At 42.2% G+C, this 12965-nt stretch overlaps 1 protein-coding gene across 2 annotated transcripts in view; it reads right to left on the bottom strand.

The window, feature by feature from the left end:
* The window catches only part of LOC126095279 (UHRF1-binding protein 1-like), a 473334-nt gene that overhangs the window by 266354 nt on the left and 194015 nt on the right, over positions 1–12965 (bottom strand). For both annotated transcript variants that reach the window (XM_049910038.1, XM_049910037.1), the window contains exons 7-8: positions 10859–11291; positions 4772–4858 (exon numbers count right to left, since the gene is read on the bottom strand). In XM_049910038.1, the coding sequence (XP_049765995.1) occupies positions 4772–4858; positions 10859–11291 (520 nt within the window). The remainder of the gene's footprint in view (positions 1–4771; positions 4859–10858; positions 11292–12965) is intronic.

Here is a 12965-nt window from a genome sequence, read left to right as displayed (position 1 = left end):
TCCTATCATTCCCACTGACGTGCCATTTCATTTTAAATGACTAAAATTCCCCACTTGCCTGGCATTCTCAATGATCAACAACAAATTGCAAGATCATTCACTTCACTTCAAGACTAAAATTCCCCACTTGCCTGGCATTCTCAATGATCAACAACAAATTGCAAGATCATTCACTTCAAGTGTATGGATTAAATGTGGAAAATCCATACTTTTCACAAGGTCAGATATATGTTGCAACCTCACAAATGGAACAGCCAAAAAATTGTATTTGTCTTTGCACAAAACAGAAAGGCCAGTAATATTGTATATCCCAAAGAACTTGAATAAACTTATTCACATATAATGCAATTATGCAGAAATGATTATTTTATTTATTTTCTACATATACAAGTGTCTGTCTCAATTACATGTACATACTTCCAATATATTACAAAAAAAATTGAAAGGGGCACTGCAATGTGTTCAGAGCATTAGCTAATACTACATGTACTGCATTACTGTCACCGTTTTCAACAGCAGCAGCTGCCACTGCCACAATTTGACATCCATACTGGATTAAGGTGTACCCTTGACTTTTCAATGTCATTAAGATTTTCATCTTTATGCCCATGTGTTTTCTAATCCCATCTACCAGTCTGTCCACTGATCCAAATCAAGTTTTTCTGTCTTGTCTTAACATGCATTTCCACAGTGCTCACTTGATGAATGCTAAGTTCATTTTAAAGGTCCTCCCATTAAAGGTTCATGTCTCACCGTCACACATCAGAACTGATAATATACACTGACAAAATTTTCTTTGCAAACACACAGGAAGTTAAGGCTTAAAAACCCTATTTGATGAACGACATTCTGGAGAATCATCTGATGGCTACACACATAAAGACTCCTTTATTTAGTTCAAGCACAATGAGTTTTGACATTCTCGGTCATTACTGAGTAAAAGATAAAAGACAGTTAGATTATACACCACTAAGTCCATTCCATATAGCCACGTATCTGAACAATTGTATTCTGTGCAGGTACAGGGAAGGAAAATGAGTCTTCCTGTGTTTTCATATGTGACTTCATCTCTCTTATGGTGTTGTTATTATTTTGTGATATAGTTGTTGGCAGTGAATTATTTTACAGTCTGTCTTAAACATTGGATTCTTAAATGTGTCCAATTCTGTTGAGTGCAAATTATTTTTTATTTATTTAATCCATGCCTAAGATCCTGGAGAATCTCTACAGTTCGGTAGTATTAACTGCACTACCCTTTCACGAACCTCTACATTCCACTTATCTCCTTTAAAGCACCCTCAGAAGATACATACTACTTAAGCAGTACTCAACAGCAGGTTTCACAAGGATCTTTACAGAGTAACTGTTGGATCAACACACTAGAAATTCTCCCAATAAACACAGGTAAAATTTCTGCCCTTTTTATAATGGATTTCTTATGTTTGTCCCACTACATAGTGCTTAATATTGTTAATAACCAGATATTTAAATTATGTGGATTGAACCTGAAGGAATGTTTTAGGTTTCCTTCTATGCTCCCAAGGGGCATACATGTCTATAGCGCTGAGCTAATAATAAAAGATCACAATAAATAATGGTGCATGCTGGAAGGGCCATGCGAGCTGGTTCAGAGACATTATTCTCTAAGCTAACAACTACAGTAAAACTTAGTGAGTTACTAGCTCTTAATCAGGGAGGGCCTCTGCTTTTTATGGAGTCACTGGAATGGGTGGACCATGAATGGCTCACAGCCTTTGTTCGGCATCATCTGGTGGTGCAGGAAAACCTGCTTCAGTGGTGTGCTTGCCAGCAAAGGGGTGCCAAAACGGCCGGGTATGGAATGGTGATAAACTCACCTGGTAGTCCTGGCACACACTGCACTATTTACACCACACTTTATGTAGTGTTCCAGGTGCTGATATCAGGGGACAAACCAAGCATCCAGCATCAGGCTTTGTACACCTGCAGTCAATGGAAGCACCTTGAGCAAACACGGCTTAGGAAGGCAGCACGGAAAATGGAGTAGCATCCTCGAACTGTAATACAACAGTGACACTGGATGTGGGATAAAACATGCTGTCTGCACATACTGTGGCGAAACATGGCAGACAACGACATAATCCACATGGCACTGTGTGGATGGGCTGTTGAGAGCATGGCCAGGAGGCCTTGCCTCGTCGAAGTGGACCAAGAGACTGGCCAAGAGGTGTTTTGGCATCGTGGTGTCCTTGCTTAGGCCATCTAAGCTCTAACTCAGCAGAAGTGACCAGCGAGGGTGTTGGTGGATCTGGTAGTACCTTGGCTGACAGGTGCTTTGCTGATCACTAGGTTTTTGTCTGCGCAGCCCTTCATCTACTGCTACAGATGGAGGCGACCGAAGGAGTTGCCACAAACCTAACTGGAGATCACTAATGCTGTTTTCAAACAGTTACCGAGTTTTTCCTTCTATTGATATACATTTTTCAATTATTTATTATATCTGAAGCCTGCTCAAATTTGTACATAGCCAAACAAAGATAGTTGTTCTGGTTAACAATGTATGCTACCAACATTTAAGTAGTTTCTACACACTGAATGAATTCAAAGTAACTGCATGGTTTGCTCAGTGATTAGCTACTGGAGTTCACTGTCATATCTATGAGAAATGCAGGGCAATACATAAATTGCATGGAATTCAGAGCAAGGCAGATATCTTGAGTCACATTGATGGCAGCTGTGACGCAAGAATCACAATGACTACGAAGTCTTTCGCGACGGAGTCCTTGCATAAAAAGTTCTCGGTTTACTTGCCGCGTCAAATTTGGATAAAATCCCAAGCTTTCGATGACTACCTCCGTCATCTTCGTCAGGGGTAAAACTGACTGTCGTGGACCGGTGAGGCTTCCGCTTTTATAAGCAGTGGACGGCTTCTCATTGGCTGGATGACGTCACGGTGAAACCGATGCGTACTGAGGTGGCGGCCTCTATATCCATAGATTTTGTTTGCGCGCTTTATCCAGCGTTGCTTGCAGCGCCATCCATCGCAACAGGCGGAGAACTGCGAGGAATGTAAGAAGTCTCCCTCTGCGCTCTTTCTATATCAATTGCGTGCTTCCATGCATTGCTGAGTGCATAACCGGAATCTCTGTTGAAATTATTTTCACAGAGTCTAATTTCAACTGCTTCCCTGATGACAGAGTCCCAATAGTTTGAAGCGTGAGCAAGTAGTCTTGTTTCATCGAATAAAATCTTATGTTTATTTAACAAACTGTGCTCAGCCACCGCTGATTTTTCTAGGTACCTGTATTTCAGGTGACGCTGATGTTCCACACTGCGATCGGCGACAGTTCTTATAGACTGGCCCACATAACTTTTGCCACACTCGCAAGGAATGCTGTAAATTCCTGGTACTCTCAGGCCAAGATTATCTTTCACGGGTCGCAGCATTTCCTTAATCTTCCTGGGTGGCCGGAAGACTGGTCTGATTCCTTGCCGGCTTAGGACTCTGCCGATCTTGCTGGTCGTTGCACCGCAGAATGGTAGCCGCGCGATGTGTTGGTTCTCTTGATCTGTTCGAACAGCGTCCTTTCTTGGTTTCTTCGCCAGAGTAGATCTGATATCACGATCAGAATAACCATTTTTTATGAATACCGTCGTCAGATGGTTAATCTCGGAGCCGAGATGATCCTTGTCCAAAATAGTCCTTGCTCTGTGTACCAAGGTGTTCAGAAACCAAGAAAGGACGCTGTTTGAACAGATCAAGAGAACCAACACATCGCGCGGCTACCATTCTGCGGTGCAATGACCAGCAAGATCGGCAGAGTCCTAAGCCGGCAAGGAATCAGACCAGTCTTCCGGCCACCCAGGAAGATTAAGGAAATGCTGCGACCCGTGAAAGATAATCTTGGCCTGAGAGTACCAGGAATTTACAGCATTCCTTGCGAGTGTGGCAAAAGTTATGTGGGCCAGTCTATAAGAACTGTCGCCGATCGCAGTGTGGAACATCAGCGTCACCTGAAATACAGGTATCTAGAAAAATCAGCGGTGGCTGAGCACAGTTTGTTAAATAAACATAAAATTTTATTCGATGAAACAAGACTACTTGCTCACGCTTCAAACTATTGGGACTCTGTCATCAGGGAAGCAGTTGAAATTAGACTCTGTGAAAATAATTTCAACAGAGATTCCGGTTATGCACTCAGCAATGCATGGAAGCGCGCAATTGATATAGAAAGAGCGCAGAGGGAGACTTCTTACATTCCTCGCAGTTCTCCGCCTGTTGCGATGGATGGCGCTGCAAGCAACGCTGGATAAAGCGCGCAAACAAAATCTATGGATATAGAGGCCGCCACCTCAGTACGCATCGGTTTCACCGTGACGTCATCCAGCCAATGAGAAGCCGTCCACTGCTTATAAAAGCGGAAGCCTCACCGGTCCACGACAGTCAGTTTTACCCCTGACGAAGATGACGGAGGTAGTCATCGAAAGCTTGGGATTTTATCCAAATTTGACGCGGCAAGTAAACCGAGAACTTTTTATGCAAGAATCACAATATTTGCCTAAGAGCAATTTCCTCACTAGCCTGACTGTCTTGATTTGGCTTCCAGTGACTTATTTCTTCCTGAATTTGAAATAGTTGCTTACTGGATATCATATTCGTGGTAGTATGAAAGTTATTGTTATCAGTTGACCATTACGGAGCTTATTATCCAAATAATTTCTATACTTAGATGACCAATATTAATAAAAATAGAAGAAGAATATTTGAAAAAAATGATATAATATTACTCACAAGGGAACGCTTTATCCCCAGGATAGTAATAATATGTGAATTCAGCATGTACCAGTGTGGATTCTCCTTTCAAGCGACTGCTCACACCTGTAGATGAAATGCTTTGAGCAATCAGACCTTAACAAGAAATTATGTAATCAAATCATCTTATTGTCAACAGCCAAAAAATAAGATAATTATATGACACTACAATAGAAACTATAACTGAGTTGGAAGTTACTGTATTACACACTTGACATATTGCAATAGCCTGTCTTCATTTTTCTCATCATCAAAGTTTATGTTTGATAGTATGGACTCACACAGCATATCTGCTACATGTATGCTACTTGATTTGCTTACTGCAAGTCAGTTATGCAGATACCATACACTGAAGTTAGGTATCTAAATCATACTTTAGTTAAATGATTAATGGAAAATCTCATATAATGATGTGAAACAAATACTAACAAAGAGATAGAGGGGCTGGCCAGTACTTACCTCAGCTCAGTACAGCCGATAGATACACAAAAAACAGAACCGAAAATTTACGTTCCTAGCTTTCGGAACAAATGTTCCTTCATCAGGGAGGAGAGAGGGGAAAGAAAGGGAAGAAGGGAAAGGGGAATCAGTTACTCACAACCCAGGTTATGAAGCAACAGGGAAAGGAAAACAGGGAGTGTAGCAAGGATGGAGGCATGGTTGTCAGAGGGAAGCCAAAGTTAGGCATTTTTTCATGAAGTGCTGCAAGTAACCCAGTTGGGTGTTAGACTCTGATCTTTGGATGTGAAAAAGTTACTCTTACCAAAATGAACAATAAATCTGACAGAGCTATGTATTTCTTTGGAGGTGTAAAACCTCTTTCATATGCCATAACACAGCACAAGTCCTGGATAAAATCTGCAGCAAAAAGTATTTTGAAACTTCTGGTATTGGATAATGTAAAACACTGAAAATACAAATACAAATAAAAGTTATTTATGTAAGACTGTAACAATTACCATGTGTTCCAGGAATAATTCCAACTGTACAAAGCGTAACAAAAATGTAATGAATGAAAGAAGGATCAGAAACGTTTTAAATCACATAAAGACTGTTGTTGTTATTGTGGTATTCAGTCCAAAGACTGGTTTGATGCAGCTGTTCTTGCTAACCTATTTCATGCAAGCCTCTTCGGCTCTTTGTAGCTACTGCAATTTGCGTACATTTGAACTTGCTTACTGTAGTCAAGCCTTGGACTGTCTCTACAATTTTAGTCAGCCACACTTCCCTCCATTACCAATTATGCTATTCCTTGATGCTTCAGGATGTATCCTATCAACGAACACCTTCTTCCAGTCTACATGCTTCAAATATTTTTCCCCCTTAAATTCAGTACTTTCTCATTAGTTACTCAATCAAACTATCTAATCTTCAGCAGTCATCTCTTGCACCACTCTTTCAAAAGCTCCTTTTCACTTCTTGCCTGAACTGTTTATCACCCATGTTTCACTTCTGTACGAGGCTACACTCTAGAGAAATAGCTTCAGAAAAGACTTCCCAGCATTTACCTACAAATCTGTTAGCAATTTTGCAGTTTTTTCAGACTTTCTTTTTTTTTTTTTTTTTTTTTTTTTTTTGTTCAGTGAAACTCATCTCCTAATCTAATTCCCCCAGAAACACAACATTTAATTCAATTTATTCCAGTATTTTTGTTTTACTTTTATAACCTCTTTTCAAGACTATCCGTTCTATTCATTTTATCTTCCAAGCCCGTTTCCATCTCTGACACAATTAAAATTTCACTTGTGAATCTCAGAGTTTTTATTTCTTCTCACTACACTCGAATACATTTTACAAAGCAAACAATAGAAAATCCAGGATGTTATGTAACAATACACGAAAAGTTGCTACTCACCACATAGCAGAGCTGTTGAGTCACAGATCGGCACAACAAAAAGACTGTCACAGATAAGCTTTCAGCCATGAATGCCTGTATCAAAAATAGACCACACACATACATAAACTAAACTCACACACATTTAACTGCAGTCTCTGGCAACTGAACCCGCACTACGAGCAGCAGCAGTAGTGCATGATGGCAACTGGATGTGGGTAAGGAGGAGGCTGGCGTGGGGAGGGAGGGACAGCAGGGTAGGAGTGGCGGACATTGAAGTGCTGCTGGGGAGTGCGCAAGGATGAGGTGGAGTGAAGGCATGGCAGCTAGGTGAATTGGAGAGGTTAGACGGAGGGGAGGGGTAGGATTCCTCTAGATGGCCCATTAATAGATTGGCATAAGATGGTGCCATGTGGGTGTCCATAGCTGTACCACGGATTTGTTTGTAGGTAATGCCTTCAAAGAAGAAGTAATTGTGGGTGAGGATATAGATTGTCATTGCGACTAGGAAGGAGGTTGTTGCTTTGGAATCCATAGGGCATCTGGAAAGTTAGTGTTATATAGCAATAAGGCCATGGGCATTAGGAATGTTAGTGTACAGGGAGGTGGCATCAACAGTGACGAGCAGGGCACCGTGTGGTAAAGGGACAGGAACTGTGGAGAGTCGGTGGAGGAAATGGTTGGCATCTTTTATAAAGGAGAGTAGGTACCAAGTAATAGGTTGAAGGTGTTGCTCTACAAGACCAGAGATTCTCTCAGTGGGGCCACAGTAACCAGCCACAATGGGGATGTTGGGTGGTTGGGTTTATGGGCTTTAGGAAGCATGTAAATGGTAGGAGTGCAGGGAGTGGTAGGGGTGAGCAGACAGATGGACTGCAGGGTCAGATACTGAGATGGGCATAAGGATTGGAGGAGTGACTAGAGATCCTGCTGGATTACTGGAATGGGTTCACTATGGAGAAGTTTGTAGGTGGATGCATCTGACACCTGGTGGAGTCGTGGAGTCCTTCTGCCAGGTAATCCTTGCTGTTCAAAACAACAATGGTGGAGCCAATGTCCACAGGTAGGATTATAAGGTCAGGATCAGTTTTTAGATGATCAACTGTGGTTCTTTCTCCAGATGTAAGGTTAGTTTGCATGTTGAGGGATTTGGGGAATGATAGTGAGGCAAGGTTCGAGGTTAAGGAATTTGGGAAAGTTAACAGGGGGTGATTTGGGGGCAGTGGGGGTGGATTACAGTTGGATGGAGGAGTGAACTGAGATACATCTGCCTACAAACCTAGGCTACGTGCACCCGCACAGCACCATTCTATGCCGACCTATTCATTGATCATCTAGAGGAATCCTAAACTTCTCACCTGGTTCAGATTCACTGATGACATCTTTGTGATCTGGATCGAGGGTGAGGATATCCTATCCACATTCCTCCCGAACCTCAACAGCTTCCCCTGCTCCCCCCCCCCCCCCCCCCCATCTGCTTCATGTGGTCCTACTCTGCCCAACAAGTCACCTTCCTATGTTGACGTCTATCTCAAAGATGACTACATCAGTACCTCTGCCCATATCAAACCTACTAACCACCAGATACCTCCATTTCTACAGCTGCGACCCATTCTATACCAAGAAATCCCTTCCATAGAGCCTAGCCACCTGTGGTCGTCAAACACGCTGTGATGATTGGTCCCCCTGGAAATACACCAAGGGTCTCACTGACGCATTCACAGCCCGTAACTATGCTCCCAATCTTGTACAAAAACAAATCTCTCATGCCTTATCTTTTCAGTCTCCTATCACCTCCCAAAGTCTCACCGTCCGGCCACAGAGGAGCATTCCCCTCGTAACTCAGTCCCACCCAGGACGAGAGCAACTGAGTTACATTCTCCATCGGGGTTTTGACTACCTCTCATTATGTCCTGAAATGAGAATGTCCTGGCCACTATCCTTCCCACCCCTCCCACAGTGGTATTCCACCATCCACTAAACCTACATAATATACTCGTCCATCCCTACACAACACCTGCTCCCTCCCCCTTAGCTCATGGCTCATATCCCTGTAATAGATCTAGATGCAAGACCTGTCCTATACATCCTCCCGCCAACAACTAATCTAGTCCGGTAAACATCACCTACCCCATCAAAGCAGGGCTACCTGCGAAACCAGTTGTGCGATCTATAAGTCAAGTTGCAACCACCGTGCTGTATTGTATGTGGGCATGACAACCAGCAACCTAACTGGGGCCAAGAAACAGGTGGACCACTCTGTTGCTGACCACGCTGCCCAACACAACATCCTTCATTTCTATGACTGCTTCGCAGCCCATGCCATACGGATCCTGCCCACTAACGCCAGCTTTTCAGAATTGCGCAGGTGGAAATTCTCCTGCAATATATCCTTTGTTCCCATAACCCTCCTGGCCTCAACCTTCATTAATCATTTTTCTCACCCATCCAGCCCCTTCCTTATTCCCATTCCAGCACTAAACAGCCCTCATTCCACCAACGCAGCCAATCTTTTTACTTCTCTCCTTTTCTGCATCCCCCCCCCCCCCCAATCTCCCATCTCTTCCCTGTCCTCCGTCTAACTTCCCAACTGCACCTAGCTGCCCTACCCTCACCCACCTTGTCCTTGTGCGCTCCCCAGCAGGACTTCACTGTCCCCCACACCTACACTGCTACGACTTCCCCTCCCCGCCCCAGCCTCCTCCTTACCCCCACCCAGTTGCCACTCCCATCATGCACTGCTGCTGTTGTTCGCAGTGTGGATTCAACTGTGTCATCTATTTTTCACACAGGTCTTGTTGGCCAAAAGCTTATTTGTGACAGTCTCTTTGTTGTGCCTAACTGCGACTCAGTATCTCCACTGGATAGTGAGTAGCAACTTTCCTTTTCATGTGTTGATAGATTTCCTAAATTTATTTTTAGGTCCATTAGTGTCCAGTCTTTGAACAGAATGAATAACACAGGTCAGGCTACTATCCCACCTCATTACCTTCTCAACTACTGCCTTCGTTTCATGTCCTTGTACTCATAATTGTAATCTGATCTCTGTACAAACTGTAAATAACTCCCCACCCTCAGTACCGTACAGTGTGTATGCCAAGCAACAGCGTCAAAAGCTTTCTCTACATTACCATTGCTACAAATGTAGGCCTTCAGTCTGTCTTCGAAGATATGCCTCCCATGTTGTTCCATTTCCCTGGAACCACAACTGATCTTTCCCAAGGTTGACTACTGCCAGTTGTTCAATTTTTCTGTAAATAATTAATGTTAATATTTTCAAACCACGACTTATTATACTGATGGTTCAATAATATTCATTACTGTCAGCACCTGCCTTATTTGGAATTGGAATTATTACATTCTTCTTAAATAGTGAGGGTATTTAACTTGAATCGTACAGCTTGCATAAAAGGCAGAACAGTTTTGTCCTGATATATTCTTCCAAGGATCTAAATATTTCTCCTCTACTCACTACGGTTTCACCATTTTACTTCTTAGACATCTGCATTTCCTTTTGCCTTCTGGGCATTTTATATCGTCTCCTTTTGTCAGTTAAAGTCAATATTTCAAACTGGTCATGGATATCTAATGGACCTTGTCTTTTTCCCGATTTGTTCCTCTGCTGCTTTCACTACTCCATTTTTCAAAGCTACCCATTCACATTTTATTGTACTCCTTTCCTCCATTTCAGACAATTGTTGCCTAATGCTCTCCTTGGAGCACTCAAAAACCTATGGTTTTTTTAATTTATCCACATCACATCTCTGTAATTTCTTACTTTTCTGTAACTTTTTAATCATCCTTCACAGAGTGCCGATGTTCTTAAGAGGCATATAAAATTTTAGCGTTATGCAATTCTCCAAACTTCAAAACGTATAACGGACAAGTACATCGCTGCAGACATTTTTAGAGAGACTTGGTAATAGTACTACTACTCACTTATAAGATGTCTCCAAAGGGAAAAGTGGGCTTAAAATTCAATGCCTTTTTCCTGCACAAAATTCACATGACAATTGAGAAGCAGACAGCTGTAAGAACAGAGGTACCTGCATTTAACTGGCCCACAGTAACAAGCACAGTATGAAATAAATTCTTATATTCATGTATCATTTGCCTTTTAGTTAAATATATCAACTGATTTCTCTTACCAAAAATTAACTCCCTATTGCATCATGAGCAACATATATTGGCAGTTTAAGGATAACAACATCATAAAGTAAATTTCAACTAACCTGCAATAAATATTTTTGGTTTCTGCTTGCGTTTTGTGGTTGTCACTTGGTACAATGTGAAGTCTTTGACCCTGAGTACAAAACACGAAGTCATGAGCTTTGAGAGCTCCCGCAATATGTACGTCTTCATCGGATTTCCACTGGTGGCAGATCCAGATGAAGGCTGTGCATTATGGCTGCGTTTCACATTTGAATCTCCATGCTGAGCTCCTAAGTTCTTCTGCTGCTGCTGTTGGTGTGGGTTCTGTTGCTGAGCACGGCCAACAGGTGCATGATGGCCAACACCAGCTCCCTGGTCTACAATGTCCAACAGCCGTGCACGAAAAGTACTCAGAGCCTGTGAGAGCCATTGTGTATGAGGGTACATTTCTTCCCAATAGACTGGCCAGTGCTTTCGATTTCCCACAGCCAGATGGTATGGATAGTAATCCAACTACAAAAATTAAAAACAATAAATTACAATTTTATTGTTTATAAATTAAAGCAATTATGCAACATATATAATTTCACAGAGAGAAAGAAATTACGTCTTCATGAATTTTGCAGATCTTTTTCACCTGATTCATGGTTTGAAACAGTTGGTGTAACTTATCACTTTTACACCTAAATCTGTTGTTTTATCGACAAGTATGGAACCATGAACCATGGACCTTGCCGTTGGTGGGGAGGCTTGCGTGCCTCAGCGATACAGATAGCCGTACCGTAGGTACAACCACAACGGAGGGGTATCTGTTGAGAGGCCAGACAAACGTGTGGTTCCTGAAGAGGGGCAGCAGCCTTTTCAGTAGTTGCAAGGGCAACAGTCGGGATGATTGATCTGGCAATAACCAAAACGGCCTTGCTGTGCTGGTACTGCGAACGGCTGAAAGCAAGGGGAAACTACGGCCGTAATTTTTCCCGAGGGCATGCAGCTTTACTGTATGATTAAATGATGATGGCGTCCTCTTGGGTAAAATATTCCGGAGGTAAAATAGTCCCCCATTCGGATCTCCGGGCGGGGACTACTCAAGAGGATGTCGTTATCAGGAGAAAGAAAACTGGCGTTCTATGGATCGGAGCGTGGAATGTCAGATCCCTTAATCGGGCAGGTAGGTTAGAAAATTTAAAAAGGGAAATGGATAGGTTAAAGTTAGATATAGTGGGAATTAGTGAAGTTCGGTGGCAGGAGGAACAAGACTTCTGGTCAGGTGACTACAGGGTTATAAACACAAAGTCAAATAGGGGTAATGCAGGAGTAGGTTTAATAATGAATAGGAAAATAGGAATGCGGGTAAGCTACTACAAACAGCATAGTGAACGCATTATTGTGGCCAAGATAGATACGAAGCCCACACCTACTACAGTAGTACAAGTTTATATGCCAACTAGCTCTGCAGATGACGAAGAGATTGAAGAAATGTATGACGAAATAAAAGAAATTATTCAGATAGTGAAGGGAGATGAAAATTTAATAGTCATGGGTGACTGGAATTCGAGTGTAGGAAAAGGGAGAGAAGGAAACGTAGTAGGTGAATATGGATTGGGGCTAAGAAATGAAAGAGGAAGCCGCCTGATAGAATTTTGCACAGAGCACAACTTAATCATAGCTAACACTTGGTTTAAGAATCATGATAGAAGGTTGTATACATGGAAGAACCCTGGAGATACTAAAAGGTATCAGATAGATTATATAATGGTAAGACAGAGATTTAGGAACCAGGTTTTAAATTGTAAGACATTTCCAGGGGCAGATGTGGACTCTGACCACAATCTATTGGTTATGACCTGTAGATTAAAACTGAAGAAACTGCAAAAAGGTGGGAATTTAAGGAGATGGGACCTGGATAAACTGAAAGAACCAGAGGTTGTACAGAGTTTCAGGGAGAGCATAAGGGAACAATTGAAAGGAATGGGGGAAAGAAATACAGTAGAAGAAGAATGGGTAGCTCTGAGGGATGAAGTAGTAAAGGCAGCAGAGGATCAAGTAGGTAAAAAGAAGAGGGTTAGTAGAAATCCTTGGGTAACAGAAGAAATATTGAATTTAATTGATGAAAGGAGAAAATATAAAAATGCAGTAAATGAAGCAGGCAGAAAGGAATACAAACGTCTCAAAAATGAGATCGACAGG

The sequence above is a fragment of the Schistocerca cancellata genome, chromosome 8, assembly GCF_023864275.1.
Source record: "Schistocerca cancellata isolate TAMUIC-IGC-003103 chromosome 8, iqSchCanc2.1, whole genome shotgun sequence".
NCBI classification, from domain to species: Eukaryota; Metazoa; Arthropoda; class Insecta; order Orthoptera; family Acrididae; genus Schistocerca; species Schistocerca cancellata.
This window is presented reverse-complemented; position numbering and strand designations above follow the sequence as displayed.